This window comes from Uloborus diversus, chromosome 9 (assembly GCF_026930045.1).
Source record: "Uloborus diversus isolate 005 chromosome 9, Udiv.v.3.1, whole genome shotgun sequence".
NCBI classification, from domain to species: Eukaryota; Metazoa; Arthropoda; class Arachnida; order Araneae; family Uloboridae; genus Uloborus; species Uloborus diversus.
The window spans coordinates 155950037-155966461 of record NC_072739.1 but is presented as its reverse complement, the minus strand read 5'-3'; the positions used below and the strand labels follow the sequence as shown (position 1 = coordinate 155966461).

General features: G+C 33.8%; 1 protein-coding gene across 1 annotated transcript in view; it reads right to left on the bottom strand.

Moving 5' to 3' along the window:
• The window catches only part of LOC129229958 (dynein axonemal assembly factor 4-like), a 45788-nt gene extending 37784 nt beyond the window's left edge, over window positions 1–8004 (bottom strand). Inside the window, exons 1-3 of the mRNA XM_054864340.1 lie at window positions 7876–8004; window positions 3420–3570; window positions 1026–1159 (exon numbers count right to left, since the gene is read on the bottom strand). Of these exons, the coding sequence (XP_054720315.1) occupies window positions 1026–1159; window positions 3420–3570; window positions 7876–8004 (414 nt within the window). The remainder of the gene's footprint in view (window positions 1–1025; window positions 1160–3419; window positions 3571–7875) is intronic.
• Between the last annotated feature and the right edge of the window lie 8421 nt (window positions 8005–16425).

Sequence of the window (16425 nt, the reverse complement as noted above, 5' to 3'; positions counted from 1 at the left end):
AACTTCAACATTAAAGTTAATTTTAAGTCAAATTTACACATTTCTTTGGTTTTTATTGTTTCCACTATGAGAGGGGTTTAACCCCTAAAACCCTCCCTTTGGACACGGCTCTGCTTAGGTACACAACTTTTGAGAAAGAGACTTAACACTTCATCACTTTGCCCGCGAGTTTTTTTCAATAGCTATTTTTTGAACCTATGTTGACCGCATCATTAGGTACTGCTGTCCCCTGGTTCGCAACTCCAGAGTTAAACGTATTTCATCCTTTAGTCTTTTCGCCGCAAGTTTTCTCATTAAGGGTCTCCACTCCAGCATTCTAATGTTTTTTATCGTTTTAAAATGTACAACAATGAGTACAAAATAAAATAAAATATATAAAATAATTTGAATTTTGACATCTTGAATTCAAATTATGTTTTTCGCAATCACGAGTGTGTGTATGTAGGCGTGTGTGTTTGTGTGTGGGGGGGTATGTGTATGTGTGTGTAGGCATGTGTGTTTGTGTCTGTGTGCTGGCATAAGTGTGTGGGTAGTTGTGCATATGAATGCGTGTGTGGGGGGGGGGGTATGTGTATGTGTGTAGGCATATGTGTTTGTGTGTGTGTGCAGGCATGAATGTGTGTGTAGTTATGTGTATGTGTTTGTGTATGTGTGTATGTGTGTGTGTTTGTGTGTGTGCATGCAGGGGGTATGTGTATGTGTGTGTAGGCATGTGTGTTTGTGTCTGTATGCTGGCATAAGTGTGCGGGTAGTTGTGTATATGAATGTGTGTGTGGGGGGTGTATGTGTATGTTTTTGTGTGTGCGTGTGTGTGTGTAGTTGTGTATTTATGCGCGTGTGTGTAGGACGTGGATGCAACCTGGAGACGGCTTTCGCTAGAGGTGCAGCATCGTGAGGAGCCGGTCGACGGTGATGGTGCGGAGGGTGGCGGTGGGAAAATAAAAAGATAGGACATCAAAACAGTCAAGTGAGAACAATAAGCAATCGTGATTGCTCAACAAAATTACTAATAAGTCATTACTCACGTCCATTTGTTTACGTACGCTTGCTTGATGAATTTCACGTTGTTTTTTCGACTTTGATTCCTGATTTTCCTGCAGCCATGTTTGATGTTCTTCAAAAGCAGCTTCTCTTTGCTCTTTGCAGAACTGGGCATCGTCTGGGGAAAAGAATACTCAGCAAAGATGGCTTATACCATAAATCTATAAATATTTATTAATCGAAAGAACAGAAGTGAAGACATCTTTAGCACTTCGGTCGTGAGCAACTCCAAATGTGCCACGTGCCTTTTGGCAAAAATATAGGGTTGATTGTAATTAAAGTTACGATTTCAAAACACTCGGTGTGGAAAACTACTGGTCAGCATAACAAGACCTTTCAACAGAACAGTCGTGAAGACCACGGGAATTCGTTTGGTGAAGGGGAAAAAAAAAAGTTCCCGATCGATGGCGCTGTTAAATATCACATTGCTGCGGAGATATGCCAATTACTACGATACTACATATGCATAAAATACATGTCTGTGATAATAAGGCAGTGTGCAAAATATCGTCTGCTCATACAAAGTGGAGGACATATTGAATTTCGCAACTCCAACGAACTATAGGGGACACTGCAATCACTGTCTAATGGCCGACTTAAAAACTAAAACAAACGCATGTGGTAACGAAGAAAATGCTAAAAGTGTTGTGATTTTTGTTCGTATGTATGATATTTTTCGCTTTATTCTTTTTAAATTAATTTTCAAAGTCTTGTGGATAGCCTGGCCCACGTAGAAAGAAATGAGAATTCAAGAAGCATTACTAAACGTCAAAGATTAATGCAAACTACGTAGTTCGTAGTTCTAAGCAGCTATTTCCACGATGTTTGATTCGATATTTATCAATTCTTGATAAAACTAAATAATAATTGTGGCCTGAGAAGAACAACAATTAATGCTAGAAAATTCAATATGACATTACAAATTATTATCGAAAGAAGATGATACTTCTTTGCCTTGCTTGGCTAGCGCTTATTGTTTTGCATTTGTTGCTGAGTTATTTCTCTCGAATTCCCGAATCGGTTAATTTAAAATTTTTCTGTTTCGATTTTTCTAATTTCTGAGTTACGATTTAATTATGTCAAGTTATGCAAATCATCTGCAGAATTCTTACGGATATATGGTGGTAGTTTTCTTTTCAGTTGATTGACCATTATTTCTTTTTACTTATCGAATTCTGTAATCTTACTACCATTTTATTCCACTCATGATAAAAATTAAAAAGGGTTTAACTAAAAACGCGAAATCTCGCCAAGGCTACTTTGCTCGCACAATACTAAAACTATAACCCTAAACAAATTTGGCGAAACCCTTCAGCTGAGAATAAAAGGAATAAAGTAAATTCTTTCTCGGTGAAACATTTTTCATTTTGTTCTACGATAATATATTCAAGAAAATATTTTGCATACCGTCCATTCCAACTAAATGCTGCTGTAAAAGATGGTTAGTTAAATTAATTTAAGATTAAAAAAAACTCATATTCTTACAAATTCATACAAAACAATAAAAATTTTTACCTTGTATAACGTTATCCAAGTTTGTTAAACCAGTTTTCGCTTTCACCATTTTCAATCAACTCATATTTTAGAAGGAAATAAGGAAAACTAACATTATTTTGAGAAGCTCGAGAATACTACTAAGGGAGGAATTAATTTCTGTAGCTGAAAGCAAACTAAGACTCATCGATTGCGTTAATAAATACTCAGAACAAACTGCCTGTGTTTACGTCAATAGACACACGTGGAACGCAACGTGCCAATGTTTTAGTTTCATCGGCAGTTTTGTAAATCACCGCAAGGTAGCGTATTCGAGCGCTAGAGTTCCGAATAACATTAATCATCTGTAAAGTATTTGTATCTCTATTTCTCTTGCCACAATCATTTTTCAACTGTCATAGTATCACGTAAATTTGTCCATTGAATTATAATATTTTCAAAAGCCCGTTGAATATATTGTCTCCCTCTCCTAACAACATTTCCGTATTTAGCGAATCTCTTCAGTAGGCTTTTGCCCTTACATTAACCCAACTGTGCTATTGATCGTCACATGTTAGACCAATTCTTTCCAACGCCAATGTAATTCCCATGACTTCACGACTGTTCTAGTGAAATATACATTTTGGTGACGTTTGAGAGGATGAAAAACGCGTTTCTTCAAATATCTCAAAAACTCATTCATGTAGATACAACCATTTACCTGCCCACTGCAGCATACAGCTCGGTGCGAATACCTTTTACTATATAGCCTGTATTTCTTCTCGCAATTTTTTAATTTTATTGGCTGCTTTATTTCGTACTTTTTAATGAGAACTAAGATAACAGAAATACTCTAATGTGTAACAGAAATAATTAAAAAAATACTTTATTCCACTTGTTTTTACCTTTTCGGGAATCTTCCAGCTGATTCCAATGTGCTGGGATCTTCTTCCTAAGTTCAAACGAGACGGTATCGTTGTCAATTCTCACGACGCTGAAACACGGATCTACGGAGGCGGCCAAAAAACACTCCCAAAACCAAGGTGAGGAATTTACCTGCAACAGTTAGGGAAGGAGGGGGTCAAATTAGAATTTTAAATGCAACTACTAATAAAGTTTTTTTTTTTTTACTTTAGTGCAGAACAGGGATACCTTGGGAATGCAAAAACGGATTTATTCCTATTGAAAATAGTATGTTGTTGCGACGATATCTTAGTTGGTGTTGTTCTGCAACTGCACGGCAACCCTAGATCAGACTTGGCGGTTAAAAATTTTGAACTGTTTTTAATATTTTTTGTTTTGATTTTTATTCGAAGGATATAAAAAAAGAGTTTAAACAGCAAATTTTACTCTCAAATAAATTTCTAAATTACATGAATCTCTTAGAAAACTTGAACGAGCCAATTTCAGTTTCCAGTAAATACTGTAGATAACTCAATTACAGTGAACTCACGATAACTCGAAGTTCCAAAGGACCGGATTAAACGTTCGCGTTTCTGGTAGTTCGAGTTATGGGAAGTTCCCACCACAGTCTCAAGAGTTTGGGATCCAACGGAACGAGAAGAAGGAAGATTCGAGCTATCGAGATCCGACTGTATATTTCAAATATGATATAATTGTTAATAAATAAGCATGAAATTTTGATAAATATTAAAATTAATTAATCAAGATCAATAATAATTAAAATAAAAATATAATTAATTATGTTTTATGCATATGATTTCAAGCATCAGGGCCATTCCACCGTCACGTGTGGGACAAAAATACGCTTAAATTTCATTAACATTTCGTCATATCTCTTAATATTTTAATGAAACAGGGGTAAGCAATTTTTTTTTAATCTTAACACTTGATGCAAAGATACTCCTGACACAATTATATTTTTACTAAATATATTTGTTATTTGAAATAAAATTTATTTACATGCGTCACGTGCGGGACATCCAAAGTCAACCTCTGGTAACTTGCTAATGAATAAACTAATATTTTTGCTCTATTGATACAACAGTGGCGGAACAACTTGTAGATTTTGAAAGCTATGGTTCCAACGTAAAGGAAACATATCTCATTAAGTTAGAAATAATTATTTAAACCATTGAAAAAAAAAATGTATATGTCTATGCCATTGAAAACGGTCATTTTGTCCCGCACGGGACAGTGCCTATATTTCATAAAAAAGAAATAATTTTTGAAGAAAGTTTTTGCTTAAGAAGTCCCACACATGCGTTTGTGATTTCTTAAGCAACAAAATTTTGTTCAGCATCCTTTGAAGTTATAACTTTTTATGAAATATATGACGCGTCACGTGCGGGACAAAATTACCGTTTTCCGTGGAATGGCCCATCAGCATGTGAAAGCAGGTGATATGTTTCATTCAATTTTTATAAATTATCTTTATATAAGTTTTGACTTTTCATTTAAGAATAAGTATAACAGTTAAATATATTATAAATTTATAAAAAGTTAATCTTAAATAAATTTCAGAAGAAAAAACTTTAAAATAAAATATAAAATTAATTTTTAAATCTAAAGACTATTTCTATAAGCTTGGTTCGCATTAAGAAGTATGAATTAAAATAAGTAAATGTGATTCCTAGGTTACAACGCCCAAAAATTGCAGTTAATCTTAGTAACTTTTATTTAGATTAATTCTAAAGCAGTTAATAAAATTAAGATTAAAAATTGAGAGAAGAAATAGGTGGTATACAGCTTTGTATAAATACCCATTATATACCTCCTATATTTCTTCTCCTCTCATTTTTTAATTTAAATTTTATTGGCTGCTTTAGAATTAGCCAAAATATTTAAGATATTAAGCTCATTTGCGGTTTTTGAGTGTTGTAATCAAACAGTTCCAGTGAAAGGGGCGGGGAATCAGTGTTGCCAGATTGGGGGAAATTTCCCCATTTTGGGGAAATCTGGTGCTCTATGGGGAAACTTTGGGGACATGAGTTTTGAGGGGAATTCTTTGGGGAAAAACTTTTTTCTTGGGGAAAACCTGGGGGAGAGGGGGAATTCTCGCAAAAAGAAGAATTTTTTTCGTATTCAGATTCACATCAAGAAGTAGTAGTTACATTGTTTGTATCAAACAGCGTTGGTTTAGCTTTGCTCAACTTTATGGAATTCGCATTTCGCATTTTGTGGAATATTATGCTACGGAATTCGCATTAATGTTCTGCGTGAATAACTAGTTGATACGTGAAACAGGTAAAAATAAGTGTGATGAAGAATGTTCTTAGATAAATATATACAACAATCACAGTTTAAATGTACATACAGAAGCAGAGTAGTAAATTCAAGTAGGGGAAAAAAAAAACATTTGGCTATTTCTTATCTCACGGTCAGGCGCAAGGTCTTTTGGTTAACCTGTATATTTACAAATAATGCATAATGAATTTCTCGCCAATTGGCTTGTCCACGTTACGGTTCCACATTAGCTTGGTAATTTACTCGTCCAGCTTATGATAATTTTCCTAGAGATCCTGACAGGCAGAGAGATATCCAGACAGAGAGACTTTCAGCTTTATTATTAGTAAAGATAAAGAAAGATAAAGATAAAGAAGACAAAAAAAAAAAAAAAAAAAAAAAGAAAGAAAGAAAATGGGAAGAAAAAAAAAGTTTAGGAATTTTATAAGAAAATTTGGCTATTTGAGGGAAAAAATTTTTTTCAAGTCACAAAAATATTAGAGGAAATCGATTCATTTTATGAAAATATTAGTGGAAAAATAATTTTTGAATTTGGAGAATTTTGTTAGAAAACATCGCTTTTTGGAGAAAAGTTGTAAGGGAATTGGGGAAATCTGGATTTGACCATCTGGCAACACTGCGGGGAATACGGGCGACCGCGCGGAGCGTCAGATCAAGGGGGCACCAAAAGAGATCCAGCTTTAATGCATTCTAAATTACACAACCCTGCTATCCATCTCTTACCATATTACAAAAAGGGAGGTATTGGAGCTTTCCCCCTAAAAAGTTTTTCGATAATGAAGTTTTGAAAACTGAAGCAACATTCCATGATATTAGGGGTAGGAGTTTAGAGGCATTCCCACTGAAATTTTTCGTAAGTGTAGTTTTAAAAATTCAATTTTGATGATCTTTGTTGGGGGGGGGGGGAGTCCGAATATTATCTGGAACTGAAGACTTAAAAAGCATGATTGAAAGACCATATTTGGCCACGTTAGGACCGACAATTTTTCGAAATTAAAGTTCCAAAAACGCAATTTTAAACGAATTTCGATGTCGTTAAGTGTTTGAGACTCTTCCTAGGAAATTTTGTGACATTGAAAGAGATCACGAGGAAGGGAACAATTAGCTCACCAATAAGATGCAACAAATGAAAATGAGCAATTTGAAGATTTCTTATTGGAAGAAATGAACATTTTCCCCAAAAATATTATTATTTTTTATTAAAATCACTTCATTTTTCCAAGACGCGGTCTTATTATTTTCAATAATGAAGAATATTTTAGAAAAACATTCAACTCAACATTCTGGGGGGGGGAGGGTAGAGGGGGGAGGCATATGGGCCGTATAGGCTCTTCTCTTGTTGCGTTACTGAATAGAATTTATAATTTTCTGGATGAATTATTTTAATTCAAAAATAAAACTAGTTTTCCTCATAAATAATTTTTAAAAAAAAAGTGAAATAGTTTTCCATCTAACAATTTGAAGAGTGCTTCAGACCAGACGACTGCTCCCGCAAGACAACTGAAGAAAGCATGTTTTATTTTTACTTTCATTTTAATGGAGGCTTTTCTCTATATATATGGTAAGTACGCCAATTTCAGTTTCGCCCAGGGCGCAAAAATTTCTTCCGCCGGCCCTATAATCACAAAAACCATTACTTGTTTTGTTTCAAAATTTTTAGTACGAACCAGTCTTTTAGAAGTCGTCTTTAGATTTGAAAATCATTTTTTATACTTTATTTTCAACTTTTGGAGCAAAGAATTTAATAGCTATTTTATTGCAACCCACATTTAAATGAAATTAAAAAAAAAAAAAAAAAAAATGAAAGAAAAAAAAAGGGGGAAGAAAAGAACCACACACTCACACACTTTTGAGGAAAAAAAATTAAAGCTTCATTCGTTTTCTGCAAGCTCTTTGAGTCAAATTTGCGGAGCAAATTCAGAAATTAGCTAGCCAAAAAAAAAAAAAAGCTGTGCTCATGCACAAATAATTTTGGAAATCTTACGACTGTTTCGAAGATGCATGCGCAGACACTTCTTCAGTTTAAAAGCCAAAATAAATACAAGTTAGTTCTAGAAGCATACTTTTTAAAGTTTTTCTTTCAACTTGTGTTTTTGTTGCTACTTTCTGCCTCATTAAAAAAAAAATTATAAGTTTGATCTTTTAAATACTTACTTTTAAATATTTGCTTGTTGCAAGAACCGAAACTTTTGCTTCTACTCGAGTTCGAAAATGCACATTGATATTTATTTTTTGCTTTGTTTCACGCCAATTCACATCTTTTCCTCCTATTAAAAGCGGCATATTTCCTTCAAGAATCATCTGTAATCTAATAACTTGTTGTTATGACAACCATCTCGGTTACAGTTTTACGGAACATGATTGCCGATATCTTTTACCAAAATATGCTACAAAAAAAAAAGACAATGGAACAGGTATGCTCTGCTTAGAAATAGATTTTCCCTAAGAACTCTTATTTTGGAAAACCACGCCGTTTTTCTTACCAAAATCAGTTTGCGAATATCAATTTTACTAGGAGTGCGTTCGACGAGCACGACCGAGAGCGACCGGTTAGTTAATCATGAGACAACTAATGATCACGTGCTCCAGTCAACCAATCAACTGCTTAGAATAGTAACCGCTGCAGTAACCGGTCAATCATAGAACGACGCGGTTAGTTACTGGTTACTTACCGGTAGACCGGTGAGGTTTGTCGAACGCAACCAAAATTGTTAAGTCTAGACTACATCACTGTGGCCATAGCTGTGATCATCAGATAAGTGATTTTACACGTCGGTCAATGCAGGAACGATCCTGGGTCCATGGTTACCATATTGGCGACTTCATCTATTTCAAGGCGAGTTCTTATCAACATGACGAACATGATGCCAAAAAAAAAGTGCGATACCATAAGCAATACAGTTGCAGTTTATTTTTCCTTTTTGGAAACACTTCCTGAAGGAGTATGTTCTTTCCGATTTTAAGTGTACTTTTTTTCATGTATTTGGTATTTTCAAGAATAGTAAACATCATTAAATGCAAATTAGTTTAAGAAAATAAACTGGTTCGTTCTGTATTCTAAAGTTATATATTTTGAATTATAATAAAACAAACTAAATGACGTTACAGTTTTTTCGCATTTTTTTATGAAATTCCATTTGCACCAAAAAAATCTTTCCTAAATCAGAGATGTTCCTCTTCCCCCTCAAGAACAATGACGTCCCCTTATCCTCAAATGCATCCCCAAAATGAGATCCCCTAAACACGACAAAGACAATTTTAGCAAACCCTCCTCTCCCTAAAAATTTCAATCATGCTGCCTGCTCTGAAGTCCCACTCGTTGCACTTTATTTATCCATTTATATAGAAGCTAGACAGCTTCACATAGATACAGGACTGCGTGCCAAGCGCCTTGCCTCCGGACACACACACAGGAAAGATTTACAACACTCAAGGCACAAGCGGGAATCGAACCCACGATCTTCGGCTTGGAAGACGAAGCTTCTACCACAGAGCTACGGAGGCCGCCTCGTTGTACTAACTACCTTAATTTTGATAACATATTAATTGACCCCCTTGAGTGCCCACTCAAAGGGGATCGTGGCACGAACCGTACCATAGAAATTTTAAGGGGTATCCTGGGTGCTGCTCCCGATTGGGGGAGGGCACAACTACGAAACACATAGATGCAGAGGGGTACCCACCTTGGGGAGGTCATGGCGCACTGCACCATCGAAACTGTTATGGGGGGGGGGTATTTCGAGTGGTATTTTCTCTGTTATGGGGTCTTATTTTGGAGAGGGTGCACCCTTGCTCTTAAGGGGAGGGGGGAACCCCTAGATGCAGTAATGTTGCAAACTTTTTCTGCAAAATAATAATTGTAACATTTTTCATTAGAAATGGTTCATTAAAAATTTTAATATTTTCTCTCTTTTCTTTTTTTGTAACATAGATACAGCATACGCAACTTTCAAGAGAAACAATATTAACTTTTGTGTCAAAATGAACTGTATATCGCTTTTCCAACCCCATGCCGTTATGCATAAGCTTTGGAAAAAGCAGCAATAAATAGTTGGATACTGTGGCAATAAATATTGAGAGTTCAGCGATTGGTAATAAAATGATATGTACGACTTATTAAGAACGTGAGTAAATAGCAAAAGTAGTACTTCCTTGCAAATGAAGAAATTCACAGGACATCAGTGGACGCCCAAAAACAGAAGCACAACCTTAGATATTGGGCTTTGGGAGGGGGGGGGGGAGCACCATCATTGAGTCTCAAGCAATTCTCACTAATCCTTGAGTGCTTATGAAAACACGAAGATTGCTAATGAGCCACAAGTAAATCCGTCGTCATTTAGGGGGTTCGGGGCATGGGCGCGCATAAGCAAAATTTTAAGGGGGAGGGGGTCATATATTTTTTCCATGGTTTAGTAAGATACTTTCCGCATAGAAACCGATTTCAGTACAGATTCGAGTTATTAAAATTTGACATTTTTAATAATTTATTCATTAATGGCTAGAGAAATGTTTTTACTTTCTTGCTAGAAAAAAAGTACTAAAAGCAAGGAAGTTCTAATTTTCAAGGTGGGGCTTGAGCCCCCACTTGCCCCCCCCCCCCCCCTCCATGTGGAAGAAAGAGAGGAAGGTCGAAAGTCCCCCTTGCTTTGGAAGAATAATGCTTTTTATTAGTTATAAGTGGATAGCGGGCGTGTTTTTCGTTATTTTCCCAAAGTCAATTCCCATTGAGTGCACCCCCCCCTCCCTCCATGTCAAATTTCGAAATGAAGGACCGCAGAAAAATATTTCTGATTGTGCTGCCCCCTAATAGAGAATATGTTAGAATTTTTCCCCCCTTCCACTTCAAAGAAAACGCCAACCTACCTGGACTTAAGGCTACCCACCGATTTGTTACGTTAAACTATTATTTATTAATTTATTGCAGCGAAAAGGCAAGGAGCAAGTTACTACTTCATTAAGTTATTTACTTAGCCCAATTTATATAATATCTGCATATAAGTATACAAAGGGCAAATGTATGTTCAAACTGACAAACTAAAAAAATTCCTATCCTCTCCTACTCCATGATTAACAGACATTAAATTAACGTGACTAGGGGTGCACCCCCCCCCTCCCCGTTTAAAAATTCCATACTCTTGATTTTCTCCTGCAATAGAAACTGAGTATTTTCCGCATCGTTCCCTTGTTTTTTTTTTTTTTTTTTTTTTTTGAAATGACGAGCCTGTCAGGTGCTTGAACAATCAAAACAGCCTTCATTAAAAAAAAAAAAAGATTCAAAACTATGACTTTTTAGTAATTAAAAAAAAAAAACGTTTAATACAGGAAAATGTTCATATAGCAAACGGATTAAGGAGAAAAAAAAAACGATAACAATTGTTTAAAATAGAAAAGAATTTTCCAAGTAGTGTGTTTCATATGATACATGATAGAATTCTGAATAGATTAAAATTTGACAAACTCTTAATAAAACTCTATGTGAAACATAAAGTTAAATATTATTCTTAATAAAACTATTTAATATATAAAGCAGAATAATTTTCTTGTAAATATACAGGCGTCTCTCGTATTCGTTCCGTGTAGTATCGAAATCGTGTTATACGAGATTTTTTTAAACTTATTAACATATTTTTTACACTAATTAATCATGTACATAGTAAAAATCATGTCAATATGTATCGTGTTGTATCGAAACCGTGTTATACGAGACTTAGAAATAATGTAAATCAAAGCATGTCTATCGTGTTATGTCCAAACCAAGTTTCATGAAAAACAAAGTAAAACCTCATTAGAGTTATCAAACATTAACAGAATGTATTAAACAAAAAAGAAATGTCTTCTTTATTAAAGATAACTTTCGTGTTATATCAACACCATGAAGTATTAAATTGAAGTTTCGTACTGTGTAATATCGAAACCGTGTTGTGCAAGTACCGTGTTATTCGAGGGACGAATGTACTACCGTAAATTTGTTAAAATCGAACGTCAATTACATTGATTGTATTATAAAATAAAACCTGCTAAGTGTGAAGCATATGCAAAATATAATGCTGTGGTTTTATTTTAATTTAGAAGCAAAATTACCCATTTATAACTGTAATGTGTGTTGTTTAAATGCTAACACTAAAAAACACAATTACAGCATATAACCAAATCCAGAATAAAACATTCATAAAAATTAGATGGTATGATAAATTGAGGAATGTCTCCACATGCTTTTCAGCACTTATTCAGCATGGTGCGAATATTTTTAATGCTCTTGCTCAAATGTTCTTGACATTGAAATATGAATATAGCTTAAAATTACTCCTCTGTTAATTTGAAAGGATGATCTTTTTAAAATCCCCACGGAAAATACATGCCTAATGACTATCATGCTAAACTTGTTACCAAACTACTATATTATTTTTACCATTAACTACTAATATAGTGCTTTTGTAGAAAACAATAAATTAAAGTACAAGAAAAATATATTTGACCCAAAGAAAGACAATCATTTTCTCTTTTAACTATAGCTTTGAAATTTAATATTTAAATACATAATTGAAAAAAAACAATATATGTCATTGCTTTGACGGGATTTTTGAAACATATCAATAACATAAAGCATATATACCACTACTATTATACACTTAAGTTTTGCTGATACCTTTTACTTAAAATGCAATGTTGATTTAATGCTCATTTTCTTTTGATTCTCCTCACTAGAATACTTTGCTTAATTTCTACTTTCCTCATACCCCTAATTTCTTACACCATAAAATTACAGATAGTGATCTCTAAGTTTTAATGCCAGCATGCCAAAGAAGTTTTGTAAATGTTTTTCTTTTGACATTTATGAAACTTTTGCACCAGGAAAAACTTTAGAGTACTGAGCTAACTACAGGAATAACTTAGAGAAGCATATTCATTCCTGGTATGATAACAGCAATAATTTGTTTTAAAATAGAATACAGAGATTTTTTTTAAGCCGGCTGTGTTACAATTCTAAGCAAAATAATTGTACCAGAAATAAAATATATCTGTGACCAAGTAAAAATGTTCAAACCAAACTTTTTATCTCGAGGAAAATTAGCCTAAAAAATGTTAGCATTTATAATGAGGTTTTTAGTCATAAATTAAGTGACAACATCCCTTTATATTAATTCTGTAAATGCTTTTTATTACATCAGACACAAGAATCATATATTTAGACTACACTATATGACTGATGTTGAATGCACTTGAATTTTAACAAGTCGGTTTTAAAGCATTATTGCCAGCAAAATTAGTACTTCACAGCAGACTTCAATAAAGTAACTGTTGTGCAAGTTCTAAATTCAACTAGTGTGCTTTAAGTTTTTATAACCTCATCCATCTTCTCATTATTCAGGATCAAACAATTGACATCTTGGTAAACTAACATGGAACCCTTCTGAAAAATAGATACACTAATAAACAAAAAATGTATTCATAATTCACAAAACAAATTGAACATTCAACTTTGAGCCACATTCCCACCATTTCAAAGATTCTATTGGTTCTTACTCATTGAAAGGTCCAGTTAAAGCATTATTACCAGCAAAATTAGGACTTTGCAGCAGACTTTAACAAAGTAACTGTCATGCAAGGTCTAAATTCAACTAGTGTCATGCTTTAAGTTTCCATGAAATCATCCATCTTCTCGCTATTCAGGATCAAACAACTGCCATATTGGTAAACTAACATGGAAGAACCCTTCTGAAAAATATACAATAAGCAAAAAATGTATTCATAGTTCACAATACAAATTGAACATTCAACTTTGGGCACATTGAAGTAATTATTTTTATACTTATCCCACAGGAAGTTTGTGCATCAGATGAACTTAATACTGATTTCTGACTGCAAAGCATAGACCCACCATTTCAAAGATTCTAATGGTTGTTTTTGTTCATTGAAAGGTCCAGTTAAAGCATTATTACCAGCAAAATTAAGGCTTTGCAGCAGACTTTAATAAAGTAACTGTCATGCAAAGTCTAAATTCAACTAGTGTCGTGCTTTAAGTTTCCATGGAATCATCCATCTTTTTGTTATTCAGGATCAAACAATTGCCATCTTGGTAAACTAACATGGAGGAACCCTTCTGAAAAATATACAATAAGCAAAAAATGTATTCATAGTTCACAATACAAATTGAACATTCAACTTTGGGCACATTGAAGTAATTATTTTTATACTTATCCCACAGGAAGTTTGTGCATCAGATGAACTTAATACTGATTTCTGACTGCAAAGCATAGACCCACCATTTCAAAGATTCTAATGGTTGTTCTTGTTCATTGAAAGGTCCAGTTAAAGGATTATTACCAGCAAAATTAAGGCTTTGCAGCAGACTTTAATAAAGTAACTGTCATGCAAAGTCTAAATTCAACTAGTGTCGTGCTTTAAGTTTCCATGAAATCATTCATCTTTTTGTTATTCAGGATCAAACAATTGCCATCTTGGTAAACTAACATGGAGGAACCCTTCTGAAAAATATACAATAAGCAAAAAATGTATTCATAGTTCACAATACAAATTGAACATTTAACTTTGGGCACATTGAAATAATTATTTTTATACTTATCCCACAGGAAGTTGTGCATCAGATGAACTTAATACTGATTTCTGACTGCAAAGCATAGACCCACCATTTCAAAGATTCTAATGGTTGTTCTTGTTCATTGAAAGGTCCAGTTAAAGCATTATTACCAGCAAAATTAAGACTTTGCAGCAGACTTTAATAAAGTAACTGTCATGCAAAGTCTAAATTCAACTAGTGTCGTGCTTAAGTTTCCATGAAATCATCCATCTTCTCGCTATTCAGGATCAAATAATTGCCATCTTGGTAAACTAACATGGAGGAACCATGCTGAAAAATAAACAATAAGCGAAAAATGTATTCATAATACAAATAGAACATTAAACTTTGGGCACACTGAAATAAAGCATTTTTATACACCTGTCCGCAAGAATTTTGTGCATCAGATGAACATGGAACTGATGACTGACCAGTGAAAAACCCACAATCTCAAAGATTTCAATCATTGCTCTAACAATGACTGCTCACTGAAAGATGAACTTATACTTCAGGTTCTATTGACAAATGTACCAGGTGCCCTACTAATTTAATAGAACAGTGTTTCATGCTTAAATAATTTAGCTCTTAGCAAACTACAAAAATCTTTGTTGCTAGACAAAGTTAAAGTTCAGTAGAGATTAAAAATCTGGCATAATTTTAAGTAATGAATTAAACAGCTAAATAGTTTCAATTATGTAAGGATTAGGAAATAAGTATTTTACTCATGATAAACACCTATTTGTTACACATCTATAATTTTGGATAAGAATAAAACCTAAAATGCATGAATTTTGACAGTAAATTAAACAGCATACTGATTTCTGACACTAAGAATATGAAAATTAATAAATGTTCATTTTTGGCACACCTGGGAAGGCTAATAGAGAGAATATTCAACAAGAAGAAAAGATATGATGGTTGAAGGAAAGGGGACTTAACAGGAAGAACCTTTAAAGAGTTAATTTTTGAAAAAAATATTTTGCCAGTTGCCGGGAAATTGAACAGTTAAAGGGCTATTCCACGGAAAACGGTAATTTTTTCCCCGCACGTGACGCTTCGTATATTTCATAAAAAATAATAATTTAAAAGGATAATTAACAAAATTTTGTTGCTTAAGACATCACAAATGCATGTGTGACTTCTTTAGCCAAAACTTTCTTCAAAAATTATTTATTTTTTATGAAATACAGAAATTGTCACGTGCGGGACAAAATGACCATTTTCAATGGAATAGGCATAGACCTATTTTTTTTTCAATGGTGTAAATAATTATTTCTAAACTTAGGAGATATGTTTCCTTTACATTAGAACCATAGCTTTCAAAATCTGCAATTTCTTTCGTCATTGCTGTATTAATAGAGCAAAAATATTAGCTTATCCACAAGCAAGTTACCCGAGGTTGACTTTAGATGTCCCGCACGCGACGCATGTAAATAAATTTTAATTTAAATAACAAAATTGTTTCAGAAGTATCTTTGTATCAAATTTAAAGATTAAAAAAATTGCTTACCCCAGTTTCATTAAAATATTAAGAGATATGACGAAATGTTAATGAAATTTAAGCCTATTTTTGTCCCACATGTGACGGAGGTATGGCCCTAAATGGTTTCAACTATGCAACAGGAAAAGAAAATAAATGTCAGAATGAAGTCATTTGATGCTCAACTACACAGGAGACAGAAAGAATACTTACTTAAGACTTGATATCTGAAAGAAAGTTAATTTTGGCAGAAAATTAAATTTGCTGCTAAATATTCCTAATTATTCAAGGAACAAAAATGCTTTACAGTACAATTTTCAATAGCGTTCATTAGAAACCCATCTTTGCACGCTAATGGCTAACAGGAGGAATCTGCCCCTAAGAATACATGACAGGAATAAATTTAATTCTGGCAGTAGTTAAATAAATTATACATCAAAATGGTTTTACTAAATGAAGGAAATTAAACAATTTACTCACGATAACAGATTTCTACGCACGCTAAAGGCTGACAGGAACAATTCTGACAAAAGTCAACACGTCTGAGAAAAATGATTGTTAATTTTGGATAATTAAGCAACTCAGTAGCTTTAATTATGCAAGGAAAAGGAAACATCTAATGTTTCACAAAGGATAAACGTTTAAT